At 35.6% G+C, this 15,473-nt stretch overlaps 2 protein-coding genes across 2 annotated transcripts in view; one reads left to right on the plus strand and one right to left on the minus strand.

Annotated features, from left to right (window-relative positions):
• LOC107699445 (transmembrane protein 145-like) overlaps positions 1-12,312 on the plus strand; it is a 16,036-nt gene extending 3,724 nt beyond the window's left edge. Inside the window, exons 3-15 of the mRNA XM_016500703.1 lie at positions 466-543; positions 973-1,059; positions 1,456-1,557; positions 3,299-3,383; positions 4,758-4,829; positions 5,033-5,101; positions 5,342-5,422; positions 5,912-5,990; positions 6,230-6,323; positions 7,812-7,984; positions 8,813-8,933; positions 9,031-9,216; positions 10,977-12,312. Coding sequence (XP_016356189.1) covers positions 466-543; positions 973-1,059; positions 1,456-1,557; positions 3,299-3,383; positions 4,758-4,829; positions 5,033-5,101; positions 5,342-5,422; positions 5,912-5,990; positions 6,230-6,323; positions 7,812-7,984; positions 8,813-8,933; positions 9,031-9,216; positions 10,977-11,210 — 1,461 coding nt within the window. The 3' untranslated portion in view covers positions 11,211-12,312. The remainder of the gene's footprint in view (positions 1-465; positions 544-972; positions 1,060-1,455; positions 1,558-3,298; positions 3,384-4,757; positions 4,830-5,032; positions 5,102-5,341; positions 5,423-5,911; positions 5,991-6,229; positions 6,324-7,811; positions 7,985-8,812; positions 8,934-9,030; positions 9,217-10,976) is intronic.
• Positions 12,313-13,399: 1,087 nt separating this feature from the next.
• LOC107699486 (39S ribosomal protein L17, mitochondrial-like) lies at positions 13,400-15,213 on the minus strand. Its single transcript, XM_016500741.1, has 3 exons — positions 14,768-15,213; positions 14,330-14,398; positions 13,400-13,728 (listed from the first exon to the last, which is right to left on the minus strand). Exons 1-3 carry the CDS (start codon positions 14,939-14,941, stop codon positions 13,468-13,470), a joined length of 504 nt encoding a protein of 167 aa, XP_016356227.1. The 5' UTR covers positions 14,942-15,213; the 3' UTR covers positions 13,400-13,467.
• Between the last annotated feature and the right edge of the window lie 260 nt (positions 15,214-15,473).

Below are 15,473 nucleotides of genomic sequence, written 5' to 3' on the forward strand. Positions count from 1 at the left end.
CAATTATTGCCTATTTCATGATTATTGCATATAACAATTATTATCTATTACATGATTACGTGAACATAATCATTGAAAATGATTCGACTAGAATTATAATATTTTGCATCTCTCACAACATAAATATCATAAATAAATAAATATCATAATTATCCCTTCACAACATAAATATAATATTTGCCTAAAATCTTAACTTGGTTTAATTGTTTTCATTACAAATACCAAATTTATGGGTAACAAAAAAAAAAAAAAGTTCTACAAAGTTTGACCATTAAATTATGTTGTCAGACTGCCTTTCGTTTGTCTTTCTCTGTCAGTCATTTTCTATATAGATCCAATATATCTTTTAAGTTTCTAGATTTAGTTTTTAAGTTTCTATTAATCTCTCCCCCTTTCTCTATCTATATATCTATTGATCTATCCTGTCTTTCTCTTCCTCCCTCTATGACTGTTTTTCACTGAAAGTCCCGATGCTGTCAGAACATCTTGCTCTACTTTGATGAAAGCTCTCAGTGGCCAGCTGTGTACAAGAGGCCGGACAAGGTGAGACACACACTGTCAGACTTTGTGTTTGTGTGTGAAAATATTGAGTGTTCTGACAGACTGCGTGTGTGTGTGTGAACAAACAGAGAGCGCGAGCATGAATGCGTGCTTTCCGCATCAGTAGAAAGTATGAGGATTAAAGGAAAAATGTCAGCAGTGCTCTGTGGATTAAAAGTCCAAATCCAGTCTCCAAAAAGACACGAGTGTCAGTGTATGTGCGTATTTAAATCCAGCACATTTTCTCCCTCCCCGTGGCAGGATCTGCATTGCGGGACTCTATGAAAAGGTGCTTGTAGGAAGCCCCTGCTCTTCATCACACTCCTCTAGTACTAATCTGCTACTTAGTACTTCAGCTCTTGTTATTGTTACAGGGTGTTTGAAATCCCATGGAGAGCATGTTTGTTAATGGAGGGTTTATGTGCTCTACAGGACTGCTACCAGAAAGAGTCAGTATTGAGGCCTGAAAATAACCAAGTCATCAACCTGACCACCCGCTACACCTGGTCTGGCTGTATGGTAAGAAAAAAGCTACTAATATATAGTCTTGTGTGATTGGGTGTGTGTGTGTCCTTTAGGCTTGAAGTAGTATGGGTTACAGTATTAAACTGATGTTCTGCACCACTGGCACTGCCAAAAAATAATTGTTTTCAAACTGGTTTCCCTAACACATCCCCTGTCTGCCATTGGTTGAGCTAAATCAAACAAACATAATTAAACATGCCACTCTATTTACATATTATGATTAATGGCTCACTCCTGTCTCTGCATATTAAACTGGGATAGAAGATGGAACGAAATTACACACATCAACAATAAATTATAACTATTCTCTGTTGAATTAGCGATGAACAACTGCACAATGAAGAGTTGCTTCTCTTTACAATCTTATGTCTTTGTGTCTGCCTCTGTCAGGTGGAAGGCGAAGGTAATGAAGAGATGCTGAGTTGTGTAGGAGGTCGAAGTTTTCGTTCTGTCAGAGAGAGATGGTGGTACATTGCGCTCAGCAAGTGTGGGGTGAGTGGTGATACAGTAAACAATATACGAGGAACTAGGAATGTGCCTGAAGCAGACTACCGTATTCAGAAAGGCATGATTAATAACCACAGAATGAATAACTAATTGTACCAAATTATACAGAAGTACAAGGGTAAAACAAATTTTTAATGAACATATCAAACAACATAATGGTTAGTCTGTGAAGCATATGATTAAAGTTGTATCTTGTGAATGAAAATGAGAACTGTGTGAAATTTAAATCAGCTGGCCGTGTTGCTGTTTCCTTTTACTGTGAACTTCTGAGAAAATCAAAGATTAAAAATATCATACTGTATCATATTTATATTTAAAAATGCTTATGGTAATATTTTAAATATACTGAGCAGTGTTGGTATTTGTTGACTAAATCTAATAAAAAGTGTTTTCATTGATTGAAAATGTAAAATTGATGAAAAATATGTAAGTTTTAATAAACAATGAAAATGTTATGAAACCAAAAACAATCTAAGTCTAAATATAAAAAAAAACACATAACAAAATTACTAAAACTTAATCTAAAATTAAAATAACTGAAAATGTAACAATAATAGCTTATTTAACATACGAATAAATATTATAATAGTACAGTATAATAATATTATGAATTATACAAGGCATATTTGCTAAACGGATTAGAGTTAAATTTTGATGCACTTCCAGTTTCACCCACATTTATTTCTATATGAATACAGAAACAGATCATTTTGACATTGTAACTGATAAGGATAGATATATATACAGTAGATAAAAGTTTACATCGTCCTATGATAATAAAATATTTGCTTAAAAAAGACATTGTATGATACATCTAAAATATATGCTTTTTCGACAGCTTCCTTCTTTATTATTACTGGCTTTACTGTACAATCCAAAATACACTGAAGTTTGCATATATAGCATGTAGGAAACATGGCAAGTGTTTGTTTGACCTGATTGTAAGGAATGTTATTAAAGGGATTTTTTTGAAGATGAAGAGGCTCAGTTCTGCACTGGGCCATCTTCAGGAGGCAGTGAGTGAGTCTTGTTGTTGCTGCTTGAAGTGATGCACATGTAGTGTTGGAGAGGTACATGATGTGAAAAGGTTTTAGCCAGATAAATGGGGGCAAAATGTAAAGGGTTGTTTCATGGATGGAGGCAGACTGATGGACGCAGGGCTAAATCCTGTTGGACTGAAGTAAAGCACAGTCCCTAAGGGAGCCTCTCTGCGTCTGGCTGCCAATTTCTCTTTTCCTCTCTGTCATACTTCCTTTCTCATTGGCCAGTCGTATACCTCTGTATCTCCTAACTTCTGTTACAGGCACTTGATTACTCACTTCAGCCTTTCATGCTCATTCTGTTTGTATCTAACGGCCTTTTCTCTGTCCCTCTCCAGCTCTATATCTCTGTCCCGCTCTCTCTCTTTCCTCTCCATCTCTGGCCACATTGATTTGGTGATAGGGCATGCTTCATGCACCTCACCTTTTTGGAGTGCGGGAGAGGGAATGGGTTTTTCCTGCCAAGTGAAATCAAAGTGTTTCTCTTTTATTAAGCCGGGCCGAAATCCTCTCAACAGCTAGAATCTGTGCTGCTTTGAAGTCTTTTATAGCCCAAAGATCTGTTTGTGCACTCAGTGTTTGTATGGTCTCTGAAGCTCCCCACTCACTTTTTCTCTCTCTGTTTTACACCTCCTGCGTTTCTCTCCTCTGAATTCCCTCTTTTTCTCTTTCGCCATACAACACAGGGAGATGGGCTGCAGCTGGAATATGAAATGACATTAACCAATGGACAGTCCTTCTGGACCCAGCATTTCTCTGCAGATGAATTTGGTGAGACATGACTGAAAGTGGGAGGAATTTATTTTGTATTATGTGAAAGCATGGCAAAATGTATCCATTATAATACTACCCTTCAAAAGTGTGGGGTCAGTACAATAATTTAATGTTTTTAAAAGAAGTGTTTTATGCTCACCAAGGATACGTTTATTTAAATAAAATACAGTAAAAACTGTGATATTGTGAAATATTATTGCAATTTAAAATAACTTTAATATGTTTTAAAATGTAATTTATTCTTTTGATTGCAGTTTCTAATATGCTGATTAGGTGCTCAAACATTTCTTATTATTATCACTGTTAAATAAACTGCTTAATATTATTGTGAAAATCATGATACAATAAAAATCGTATACTCACCCTCAATGTTTTTCGAATCTGTATAATTTACCATCTAAAATGTGAATGGTGACCAGGGCCCGGGGTTTTCAAGCTCCAAAATGACAAAAAAACGGAAACATCTTACAAGTAGTCTATACAAATTTTGCACCATATTCATCTATAAAGCTGTGTACCAAATACTGTACACTGTAAATTATGCACTTATACACTATATACTTATATATAGTGTGTGAACTGTATAAGGTTGTTTTGTCATTTATAATCCGAGTCTGCTAGCCCCAACTCCTCCGCTAATTAAAGCTGTGACAGTTGAGTGCATGAGAGTCCAGAATTCCATGCTTTTTTTTATTTTTATTTAAGTGCATCATCCAGGTATTTAAAAAATACACTTATTCTTTTTGGAATTTTCAGTGTAAACACACTACTCGCACTATTTATACTACAAAACGGCATAGAATAGTGCATAAGTTTGCAAATTGGGATGCACCTCAAGTCTTTTGAAGTTATACAACAGCTTTGGGTAAGAAAAAGATAAGAGCTTCATTGCTGACAAAAAATATTCCTCTCCATCACAGCTCTCAAATCTCATATGTAAAATGTGAATGCAACTTTGGCACATCACGATCAAGACCAATAACTTTTGTCATCTGTGACAGCAAATCTGTCATGTTATTGTCTTTATGTGCCATGTTTAATGTGAACAAAACGGAAAGAAAGAAAGAAATTGATTTGTCTTTGTTCTACTAATAATTTTGCCATGTTCACTATTCTATTTAATATGTGAATTAAATAATAATACTAATAATAATTATATATTTTGTCCCCTGCTAACCATTTACTGTAATTTAAAGTCATACTATATGGAAAAGAACAGTGTGAACATTCTGCTAAATTTCACATTCTTAGAAAGCTGTACAGCATTGGTTTGGAATGAGAGAGTAAATGATGAGAATTCTTTCAAGACATTTATCATGCTTATATCATGACTGAATACTGTTCTTGTTTTGCTCTGTTTATGTGTTTCAGGCATCCTGGAGACAGACATCACGTTCTTGGTTATATTCGCCACTGTGTTTACACTGTCTTGTTATTTTGCTTGTGAGTTTCCATGTCCTGGAGGTATAAAAGACCTTAGATGTGTTGGTCTCAGTGCATAATTCGCAAGTCTTATTATTCAGTGTTAAATTAAAAGATATTTTTAGCCATCTCCTCCAGATAAACAGACCTACAGTTACTATTAGTCTATCTGCATTAGTTATTAATTTCTCCTCAATCCCTTTTCTTCTGTGTAATTCTTTAAGGTAATTTAAAGGGAAGACAGCTGCTCCATACGACCTATAAGATGTTTATGACTGCGGCTGGAGTGGAGGGTGAGAAAGGCCACTGCACACACTCATATAGATAAACACAAGCACACACATTTTTATGACACTAGGCTTTGCGACGCTGGATGCATAACAATATCTCTTGTCATCCCTTCTTTCTTTCATCCTTATCTCCTCCCCACATTCAACTTCTTCCTCTGTGCTCTCATGGCTGCTACTGTGACTTATCTCTCTCTCTTCTCTCTTATCTCTGGCATCCTTTACTTTCTAATTCCTTTCTTTCAGTCTTAAGCCTGCTTTTCTTTTGCATTTACTGGGGCCTTTATGCCCGAGATGGTTTTGGGAATGGCAGCCTCAAGATATTAGGTAAGAAAAACACTTTATGAATGAGTCAGATACTCATTATCGGAAAATAAACCCTGATTGGGTGGTCTTGTATCATTCTGAAGGGTTTTTTTAAATATTATTTTAGTAATAACCAGCTGACTGTACATTATCTTGAATTTTATCCTACTACTTAGCTACTTAGCATACAAATAAATGATTGACATGTAATATTATTTTTATTCTCCAATCCAATCTTTTTCTATAGACAAGTTACCTAACATTTCATTTCAATGTACACGTCTTCCTCTTTTTTAAAGAAAAGGGTTTTGTAAAAATATTTGATGAAACAAAAAATATTGTATTATAATATTGTGCTAAACGGTATTACAATGCAGCATCTAAACATACTCGGTTTTAGCATTACACATTAGTGTGCTTGTGACTGGATTCATTCTTAAATGCTGACCTGATTCGTAACCTACTTGTGGTCACCTGTGTAACTCTCTGCGGCTCTCTTCCTCTCACCAGGGAAATTACTCTTTTCTGTGAGCTTCCTGATTTTCTTGCTCATGCTGATTCTCCTGGGCAAGGGATTCACAGTCACCAGGTAGGAGGCCTTACTTCTCACATAATGTGGGTAATGACTTACAAGGCTAATCATGCTGATGTGACCCAGATGTCAAGACAAATCTGTATCCAAATTTGAGTATGTGCTGAATTCAAGAATGAACTTACTTTTAGTGCTGATGTTTTTTTTAGGTTTGCAGGTGATCCTACATATCTTTTGACCAATGTTTTCAAAGAAGATGACGTAGCGATAATGTTTCTCTCTTTTTTGATTTCCAGGGCAAGAATAAGTCACAGTGGCTCTGTGAAACTATCCATTTATATGACAGTATACACCATCACGTACATCATCCTCTTCATATATGAAGCAGAGGTAAGATCTGATTGACTTAAACTTTTCCTTTTAGGCTGACAATAAGCTGAATATTCATAACATTCACTACTGTTCAAGAGTTTGAGGCCAATAAGGTTTTTTTTTTTTTTTTTGAAAGAAATGCTTTTTTAAATAATCTTTTGAAAGAAATACTTTTTCTGTTTTTTATTTCAGATAAATGCTGTTTTGTTTTTTGCTTTTTACTTTATATTTATCAAAGAATCCTGAAAAAAAAGTATCACAGTTTTCACAAAAAAATTAAGCAGCACAACTGTTTTCAACATTGGTAAAAGTAAGAAATGTTTCTTGAGCATTAAATCAGCATATTAGAATGATTTCAGAAGGGGATCATGTGACTGTAGTAATAACTGCTAAAAATTCAGCTTTGCCATCACAGGAATAAATTACTTTTTAAAATGAATTAAAATAGAAAACAGTTATAATAATAAAAAATGTTTTACTTTATTTTTGTTTAAATAAATGAGCATAAAAATTCAAGAAACATCTTACAGACCCTAAATTTTGTGTATTTCTGATGGTTTTGTAGGCAATATACACTGAAAATTTAATTAACACAATATAATTTATCCTTTTGTTCATTTATTGAAATAAAAGGTAACACTTTACTGTACTGTAAACCTTTATGTATAATGCATTATAAATGTAGTTTTAATGCATTAATTATGCCTTGTAATGCACCTTATAATGCATTGTACAATCTTATGAATAGATGTAATGTAAACAGGTAATACATTATAACACTTATCAATTCATTGTTACACTATGCATTTTAAATTCGGTTCTAATTATTTACGACAAGATATTATATATTACAACTCACATTATGAATAATTATAATGCATTGTACCAATTTTTAACCCGTTATAATGTATTATACATAAATTATACAAAAAGGTCTTAACTGTTATATTGTAATTTAGTTTTAAGAAATATTTTGAATATAATTTGCTACAATTACTTCAGCTGAAATGATGGATGCAGGCAAATAATATACCATAGATAACCACATACCAGAAATGTCTTCAAATGTCTATTAATTACCTAATGCGTAAAAAGTCTGAGGACTCCTCATCTTTGAGCACTATCAGCTGCAGTTTCTCATGCTGCACCCGAGAGCTACTCCACTCTATACATAATGTAAGGCTGCGAGATGAAGTTACTTGAGCATGTCGTGCTGCTGTAGTGTGCTGTAATGGAACCCGGCAGATAAACAGATAGATAGAGAGAGAGAAAGACCCAGATAAGCTCTTGCAGTATCATTGAAGAGCTCCTGTTGCATCTTGTGTCAATGTCACCCTTGCTCTAATGCAGCTTTAGATGTTTGGATTTAAGGAATGTTCCGCCATTTTCCACTTATGCAGCCTAACAGATTGTGCCATGGTCGGGTTTAAAACCATCAGTCATACAGATGGGTTGCCAAGGGCGGGGATTTCTCTGTTCCCACTCCCATTGCCTGTGTGTTTGTAGTTCTTTGATCCAGGCGAGGTGCTGTATGCTTATGACAGCCCTGCAGGGTACGGTCTAATGGGTCTGCAGCTGCTTGCCTACGTATGGTTCTGCTACGCTGTGCTGGTGTCCCTCAAACACTACCCTGAAAAACAACCTTTCTACATCCCCTTCTTCACTGCGTACACTCTGTGGTGAGTTTTGCTGTAATACAAAACCAGAAGCTTATATTATTTTATTTTTCCATTGCTTTAATTCATTTGATGAATAAACATGAATGTGCAAGAAGAAACATAAATTGTTACAAACATGCATCAACTGGCGGTAAAAGCACTTTTACTCCCATTTCATTCAGCATGAAATAAAAAATATATGTATTCTAAATGTGTGTTATTTATTTTACTGACTAATCTGTGCATGTTTAAGTTTATTCATTCATTTATTTTTTGGTACTGTTTTAATTCAAAATGTTGTCAAGTCAATCTTTCTGTGATGTATGCCGGACTTATACTTAAACCCCATCTCTCGCTTATAATCGAAACAGCAACCAAAGAATAAAATGGATTCCCTGTCCTACATTTTTTCTTTTTCGATAATCGGTTTCACTTGGATACATCACAATATGGAAACAAAAGATGTGACGCTACTTTAATAGTGCTGTAAACACCACTTACTGTACAATATGTTTTCATCATACAAAATAGTCAAATGTATTCAAAGTACAATATTTAGCTTTGGCAAGAACTTTTCCAGGTTAGAATTTTTGTTCAACACCTCACGTAAGGTGTCTGAGGGTGACACTCCTAATATCAATGGCATGGGTTTGAATCATTGGAAATGTGAACTCAAAGTAAAACAATTTTTAAACTTAACTTTTCACATAAGTCTTTTTATGAGACTAGACTGAAACTGTTTGTCTCTACTTTGACTCAAAGCTCTCCACAGCCTTTGTAAATCTGTAAAGAAGATTGACAGTATAAAGCTTATGTTCTTCTTTTCATCCATTACTTTTTCACCCATAGGTTTTTTGCTGTGCCAGTCATGGCTCTGATTGCCAACTTTGGCATCTCTCGCTGGGCCAGGGAAAAGATTGTGAACGGCATCCAACTCGGCATCCATCTCTATGCTCATATCGTCTTCCTGGTATGATTTTTTTTTGTTGCTGTTGTTTATTGTTACTTCATTTATTTAGGCTAATAATATGATGAAACACCCTGCATGACTAATCCTGTCATTCTAGGCCATCACACGTCCGTCAGCAGCCAATAAGAACTTTCCTTACCACGTGCGCACGTCACAGATAGGAATCCTTCTCTCCAGTCCTAAAGGCATGGGGGCAGAAAGCTTCCCTCATCATGCCTATGGGAATAGCTCCTTCCTGGGAGACTCTCAGCCAAACTTCACAGAGCTCTTCTCCATCCACTCAGTGAGTATTAGATGTTGTAATAGGAAGGAAACCGATTTGAATATACAGTGGTGTGAAAAAGTGTTGGCCCCCTTCCTGATTTCTTACTTTTTTGCATGTTTGTCACACTTTAATGTTTCAGATCATCAAACAAATTTAAATATTAGTCAAAGATAACACAAGTAAACACAACATGCAGTTTTTAAATGAATTCGTGACCTCAAGCTGAAGCGAACTTGGGTTCTGCAGCAGGATCCAAAACATACCAGCAAGTCCACCTCTAAATGGCTGAAGAAAAACAAAATGAAGACTTTGGAGTGGCCTAGTCAAAGTCCTGACCTGAATTCTATTGAGATGCTGTGACATGACCTTAAAAAGGCGGTTCATGCTCGAAAACCCTCCAATGTGGCTGAATTACAACAATTCTGCATAGATGAGTGGACCAAAATTCCTCCACAGCGCTGTAACAGACTCATTGCAAGTTATCGCAAACGCTTGATTGCAGTTGTTGCTGCTAAGGGTGGCCCAACCAGTTATTAGGTTTAGGGGGCAAACACTTTTTCACACAGGGCCATGTAGTTTTGGATTTTGTTTTCCCTTAATAATAAAAACCTTAATTTAAAAACTGCATGTTGTGTTCACTTGTGTTATCTTTTACTAATATTTAAATTTGTTTGATGATCTGAAACATTAAAGTGTGACAAACATGCAAAAAAAAAAGAAATCAGGAAGGGGGCCAACACTTTTTCACACCACTGTAAGTGAACTTATTTTGATGAACAGCTTTTTGAATAAAGGTTCCAAAAGGTTTTTAGCATTAAAGAACCATTTTTTTTGGTTAAAAGAACCATTTTTCCTGATTGTGTTGAACATTTAAAAACAAATCTAAAGAAACTATTTCCACTATAAAAAACCTGTGCAATGTAAAGTTTCCACGGATGTTAAAGGTTCTTCATGAAACGTAGATGCCAATAAAGAACCTTTATTTTTAAGGGATAGTTCACCCACAAATGAACATTTGGATGAGTTTATTGCTTCATTGGAATGGATTTGGAGAAATGTACAAATTCAAAATGTACATTACATCACTTGCTCACCACTGGATCCTCTGCAGTAAATGGGTGCCGTCAGAATGAGAGTTCACAAAGCTGATAAAAACGCCACAATAATCCACAAGTAATCCAGTAAACTCCAGTCCACCAATTAATGGTGCATTTTTGCAATAAACAAACCAATCTTTAGGACATTTTTAATTTCAAACCACTGCTTCTGACTAAAATACCAAAATTGGCTAAAGTCCAAAATGCTCTATCAATAACATGGTTGTCTCATCTGAATCAAGAGAGAAATATGCACAGATCAAGTACCATTTACAAGTGAAAACTGTCCAAAACTAAACATGTGATGTGAAAGGATAACGGGATGGTCTTTTTTAACTTTTTTTTGGCCAGAGGCAATGGTTTAAATTTAAAATGTTTTAATAATGGATTTACTACAAACACGCAACTGTTCTGTGTGCTTGTTGGACTGGAGTTTGTGGTGATTTTATCAGCTGTTTAGAGTCTTATTTTGATGGCACCCATTCACTGCAGAGGATTCATTGGTGAGCAAGTGATGTAATGCTACATTTCTCCAAATCAGTTACGATGAAGAAACAAACCGGATGACCTGAGGGTGAGTACATTTTCAGCAAATGTTCATTTTTGGGTGAACAGTTCATTTAAGAGTGTACTTTCATATAGTGTTATTTCATATAATCCATGTTATGTTTCCCTATTGAGGACCCTGTGAAGACGATAGACGAGACAGTGGCTCGGAAGGGACAGGAAGTGCCAAGGAACAGCAAACACAAGATCATCACCACAACAGCGGATCTGTCGTCTACATTCTCCCCTCTTCCTCCTCCCATACCACCACGCAGCTCCGCACACTCTCCCCCTCCTCCTAGATTAACGTCCCACTTCACCGAGTATTTTAGTATGCAAGGGGCCGCGGGGATGGGCTCCAATGCTTAGAGTGGGCCATAGAGGAACAGGCCATGCGGAAACTACTTTCAAACATCTATGAGGTGGAAAAGAGTTCAATATTTCAATAGATTAGGTTAAGGCAAGCGTGAAAAAGCAAAGCCACTTTCAAAAAAGTTACCAAACATCCATATCTTTGAATTTGTAAAGAGAAACGCAAGCCGTAGAACGTCAAGAGAGAGTGGGGCATAACCTGCTCACACAGCCCCTAAAAAATAAGAAGCAATAAATATTTCAGTGAGATGACAGAGAGTCACTGGAGAGAGATAATATACAGGCAGTGCAATAGTGACAGGAGACAATGGTCAATCTAGAGTATAGATATTTCAGGCTTAATGTGACAGTAGGATAGCAGTGTGTACAGTAACAGTACAGTGAGCTCTTGACAGTTTTTATGCTTCATTAGTTTCAAGTGGTGCCGCTAATATTTGTATTTCCATGCCATTTGGATGCAACAGAACCAAGTATTCATTTCCCTTGCTAAATTTTTTAACGTTTTGAGAATTTATGTACACATTTTGTCTGTAAAGTTGAGATAATTTAGCGTTTATATATTTTTATTCACATTGAATAAAAGCGAATACAGCTAGAGACTTTGCAAACTGATATTAAACTGCAATGGCAAGTTAACTGTGGAACAACTAGGCAGTATTTGTAAACCATGCATGTTTGTGCTTTGTCTACATTCTGATATATTCAATGTAATTTTGGGTGTGCCTAGTTTTCACAACTAGTGGTCTTAATTTTGTATGCAGTACACACTTATTTTTATTTTTAGAATATTTATCGCAAGCAGATGATGAATGGTGACTAATTCATCTCAGTCTTTCTATATTGTCAGTTCTGTGCAGGGGTGTGTAGAGTTCAAAAACTATTTGAACAGTTCTGAGTTCAGATTCAATTTCTGCAAACTTCGTTACGCATTTGTACATTTAATAACCCTCACAGCGGTCTTCGGCGGATATGGAGATCATTTATTCTGTCAGTGAGTAGAAAGTAAATTAATTCAGTCCGCTGGGGTTATCTTAAGGTTTGTTTGTGTCTAATGAAAATATAGCTCTACTCCTACAGAAACACTTTGTATTGACAGCATGGAGCACTTTACTGTTTTGAAACACTTATTTCATTACCATCAGAGACCCGTGAAAATGCAACCATAATGCAATACAGTGAAAGACAAATGTAGAGGTAAAATGTCCTTTATCACTGCTGTTGTTATTTTTTTATTTAACAAATAACCAGTTGTGGGTCGTATTTATGTTATATATCAACATATCCTATATAATCTCCATCTGAAATTGACCTGCTTTACATATAATCCTATTAGTTATGTACATAATAATGACACATTTATATTTAATTTTTTTAAGAGAAGAACCATACTTGAAGAATCATTAAATCTAGGTTCCCGTGGTTTGATTTTTTGTATTAATGGATGTGCTTGGGCCTTAAGCCATTTCTTTAATAAACACTGAACTTGTTCTGTCTGGAAGTCATCAGAAAAGGTGATTTTAAAAGGCTTTGACATGATTTTTCAGTGAGTGTGCACACCTAGCAGAGACGAGAGAGCACACTTTTTGAATGTATGATAGATATATTAGCACATCACATTGGGGAGCACAGAAAGATTCAGTTAAGCACATTTCTGTTGCACTGTTCATACTGAATGCATTATAATAGTGTCAAATGACTTGGCAGTGCATACCCTTTTGCCAAATTAAAATGGTCTGTTTTACAACAATGGCTTGCTTGTGTTTCATTTTGCAGTTTGATAAGCAATTAAGGTAGCTACAGTAATTGTAATCCTAGAACTCTGAAGTACAACCAACTGCTGAACAAATCATTGTCATTTAAAAACGATGTAGTTTTACATTCTGTTCTAATGTTCTGCTGTGTAACATACTATACACAATTATTTTAAAATCTTTTGTAATGTGTCCAGAATGATATATAACAACCTCATTATATGTGATATGGAATATTTGTATTTTCAGAAATTCACTTACCATTCTTTAGGACCATTTGAAATGTAGTGAAGACAAAACAGTAAATAAAAAGAATGTTTGTGACCAGTTACAGGACATCTCATTCAGTCATACAAATGTTGAATATATGAATTAAAAAGTCATGGATATGTTAAGCATCAACCAACCATACACAACACTGAGAGCAAATTTTAATGAGATGTTAATGAAATGTATACTGGTTTATTACATGAAATATAATGTAGTAATACAGTGTTTAAAGGTCACAAGTCCTTTTTCTCAGACACCATTTGAGCTTTTTCTTCTCTGTATGCTTTCAGAAGTTGGTTTAACAAGTTCAGTTCACTGACACGTTTCATGGGGAACAGCGGCGGGAAAGGGTTGCCTTTATACTCCAGTACAGCCATAGACGCGCGGTCCAGATTCTCCCGGTTAGGAATGCGGGCCATGCGTGTACATCCATCCCTCTGATTCTCAAATCTTACCGCCAGAACTTTAAAAAGTTTGGGGATCAAATCTTTTTCCTGAATGGAGAAATATAAAATGTCAATGTTATAAATGAGACATATACACACACATACATATATACATACATATATATATATATATATACACACACACACACACATACACACACACACATAAAATTCTAGAGTGAACAAGGATTTATATCTTACCGTGAGCCAGAAATCAGCCATTTTCATTGACTTTTCATTAGTATCTCCCTTTTTAGCATAATCAATCAACTAAAAATAAAACAGAAAGTCAAAACATAAACAAGACAAGCATTCTAGTTTTAAAGAGTACATTAGGGTTTAAACTTAACTTATAACTGCATTTCTAACTGCTTTTCCTAAAATTTTAAAATGTCACATTTACCCGATTTCTACCATTTTAGCCAATTTTAACGTAACCTCAATATTTCAAAAAATATTTCCTATCAATATTATATAGTTCTGTCTTAAATCCCAAGAATATTTACATACAATCATAATGAATTCTAATGGAAAAGAAATGTAGCACATGTCATGGCAGACTGAGCAGCAGAGTAACAGTTTTACACACACACACACACATACACACACACACATAAAATTCTAGAGTGAACAAGGATTTATATCTTACCGTGAGCCAGAAATCAGCCATTTTCATTGACTTTTCATTAGTATCTCCCTTTTTAGCATAATCAATCAACTAAAAATAAAACAGAAAGTCAAAACATAAACAAGACAAGCATTCTAGTTTTAAAGAGTACATTAGGGTTTAAACTTAACTTATAACTGCATTTCTAACTGCTTTTCCTAAAATTTTAAAATGTCACATTTACCCGATTTCTACCATTTTAGCCAATTTTAACGTAACCTCAATATTTCAAAAAATATTTCCTATCAATATTATATAGTTCTGTCTTAAATCCCAAGAATATTTACATACAATCATAATGAATTCTAATGGAAAAGAAATGTAGCACATGTCATGGCAGACTGAGCAGCAGAGTAACAGTTTAGGTATCAGAATTATACTGAAACTTAAACTGGAAGCGGGGTTTTGTACGTTACTTGCCTTTTCCGCGTAGAAGCGAACCTCGTCGGCTCTGGCTCTTGTTGTCTCTATTCTCTCGTGTCGAACCAGACCTGTGAGTATGTTCCGAAGTATGTTGATTCTGGACTCAGGTCCGAGTCCTATCCTACGGGCCACCCGGCCATGAGAAATCAACGCCCGCAGAGTGAGCCGCATTACGAGAAGCGGTGAAGGACACTCCTCCAGAAAATAAAACCCCTCTCTTACACAACGTTAAAGATACTGGGGGGATGAATAAAACTCAGTCGAGCACTTCTGTGATCAGCGATTACAAACACTGGAGAACAACAGAAGCATTTATTTCATCCAGAGTATCAGGCTATACGTTCAGGTGACAGCTGAAGCACAGAAGTGCATGTGTGATGGTGCGTCGGTCTCAGGAGTCCGGAATGAAAAACAAGACTTGAGTAAGGTTCCGATTACAAGTAATGTCAAAAGCGGTTACATGGTCATGCTGATGTTTGTTTGACCTCCTAAAAGTAGTTTTATTAATCATATTTTAAGTACATCCGGAATAATTACATTTTATTGTCATTTATTCAGAAAATGTTTAGCCTGCTGTTGTATGTGCCATAGCGGTGACCCAGTACTGCTGCACAACACAACTGAAACCAGCCGCAACACAACAAAATTATCACAACACACTGGAAACAAGCCGCAAACAATGAAATTAGCACACCACAATGGA

The sequence above is a fragment of the Sinocyclocheilus anshuiensis genome, unplaced genomic scaffold (genome assembly GCF_001515605.1).
Source record: "Sinocyclocheilus anshuiensis isolate Anshui unplaced genomic scaffold, SAMN03320099.WGS_v1.1 scaffold670, whole genome shotgun sequence".
Classification (NCBI taxonomy): domain Eukaryota; kingdom Metazoa; phylum Chordata; class Actinopteri; order Cypriniformes; family Cyprinidae; genus Sinocyclocheilus; species Sinocyclocheilus anshuiensis.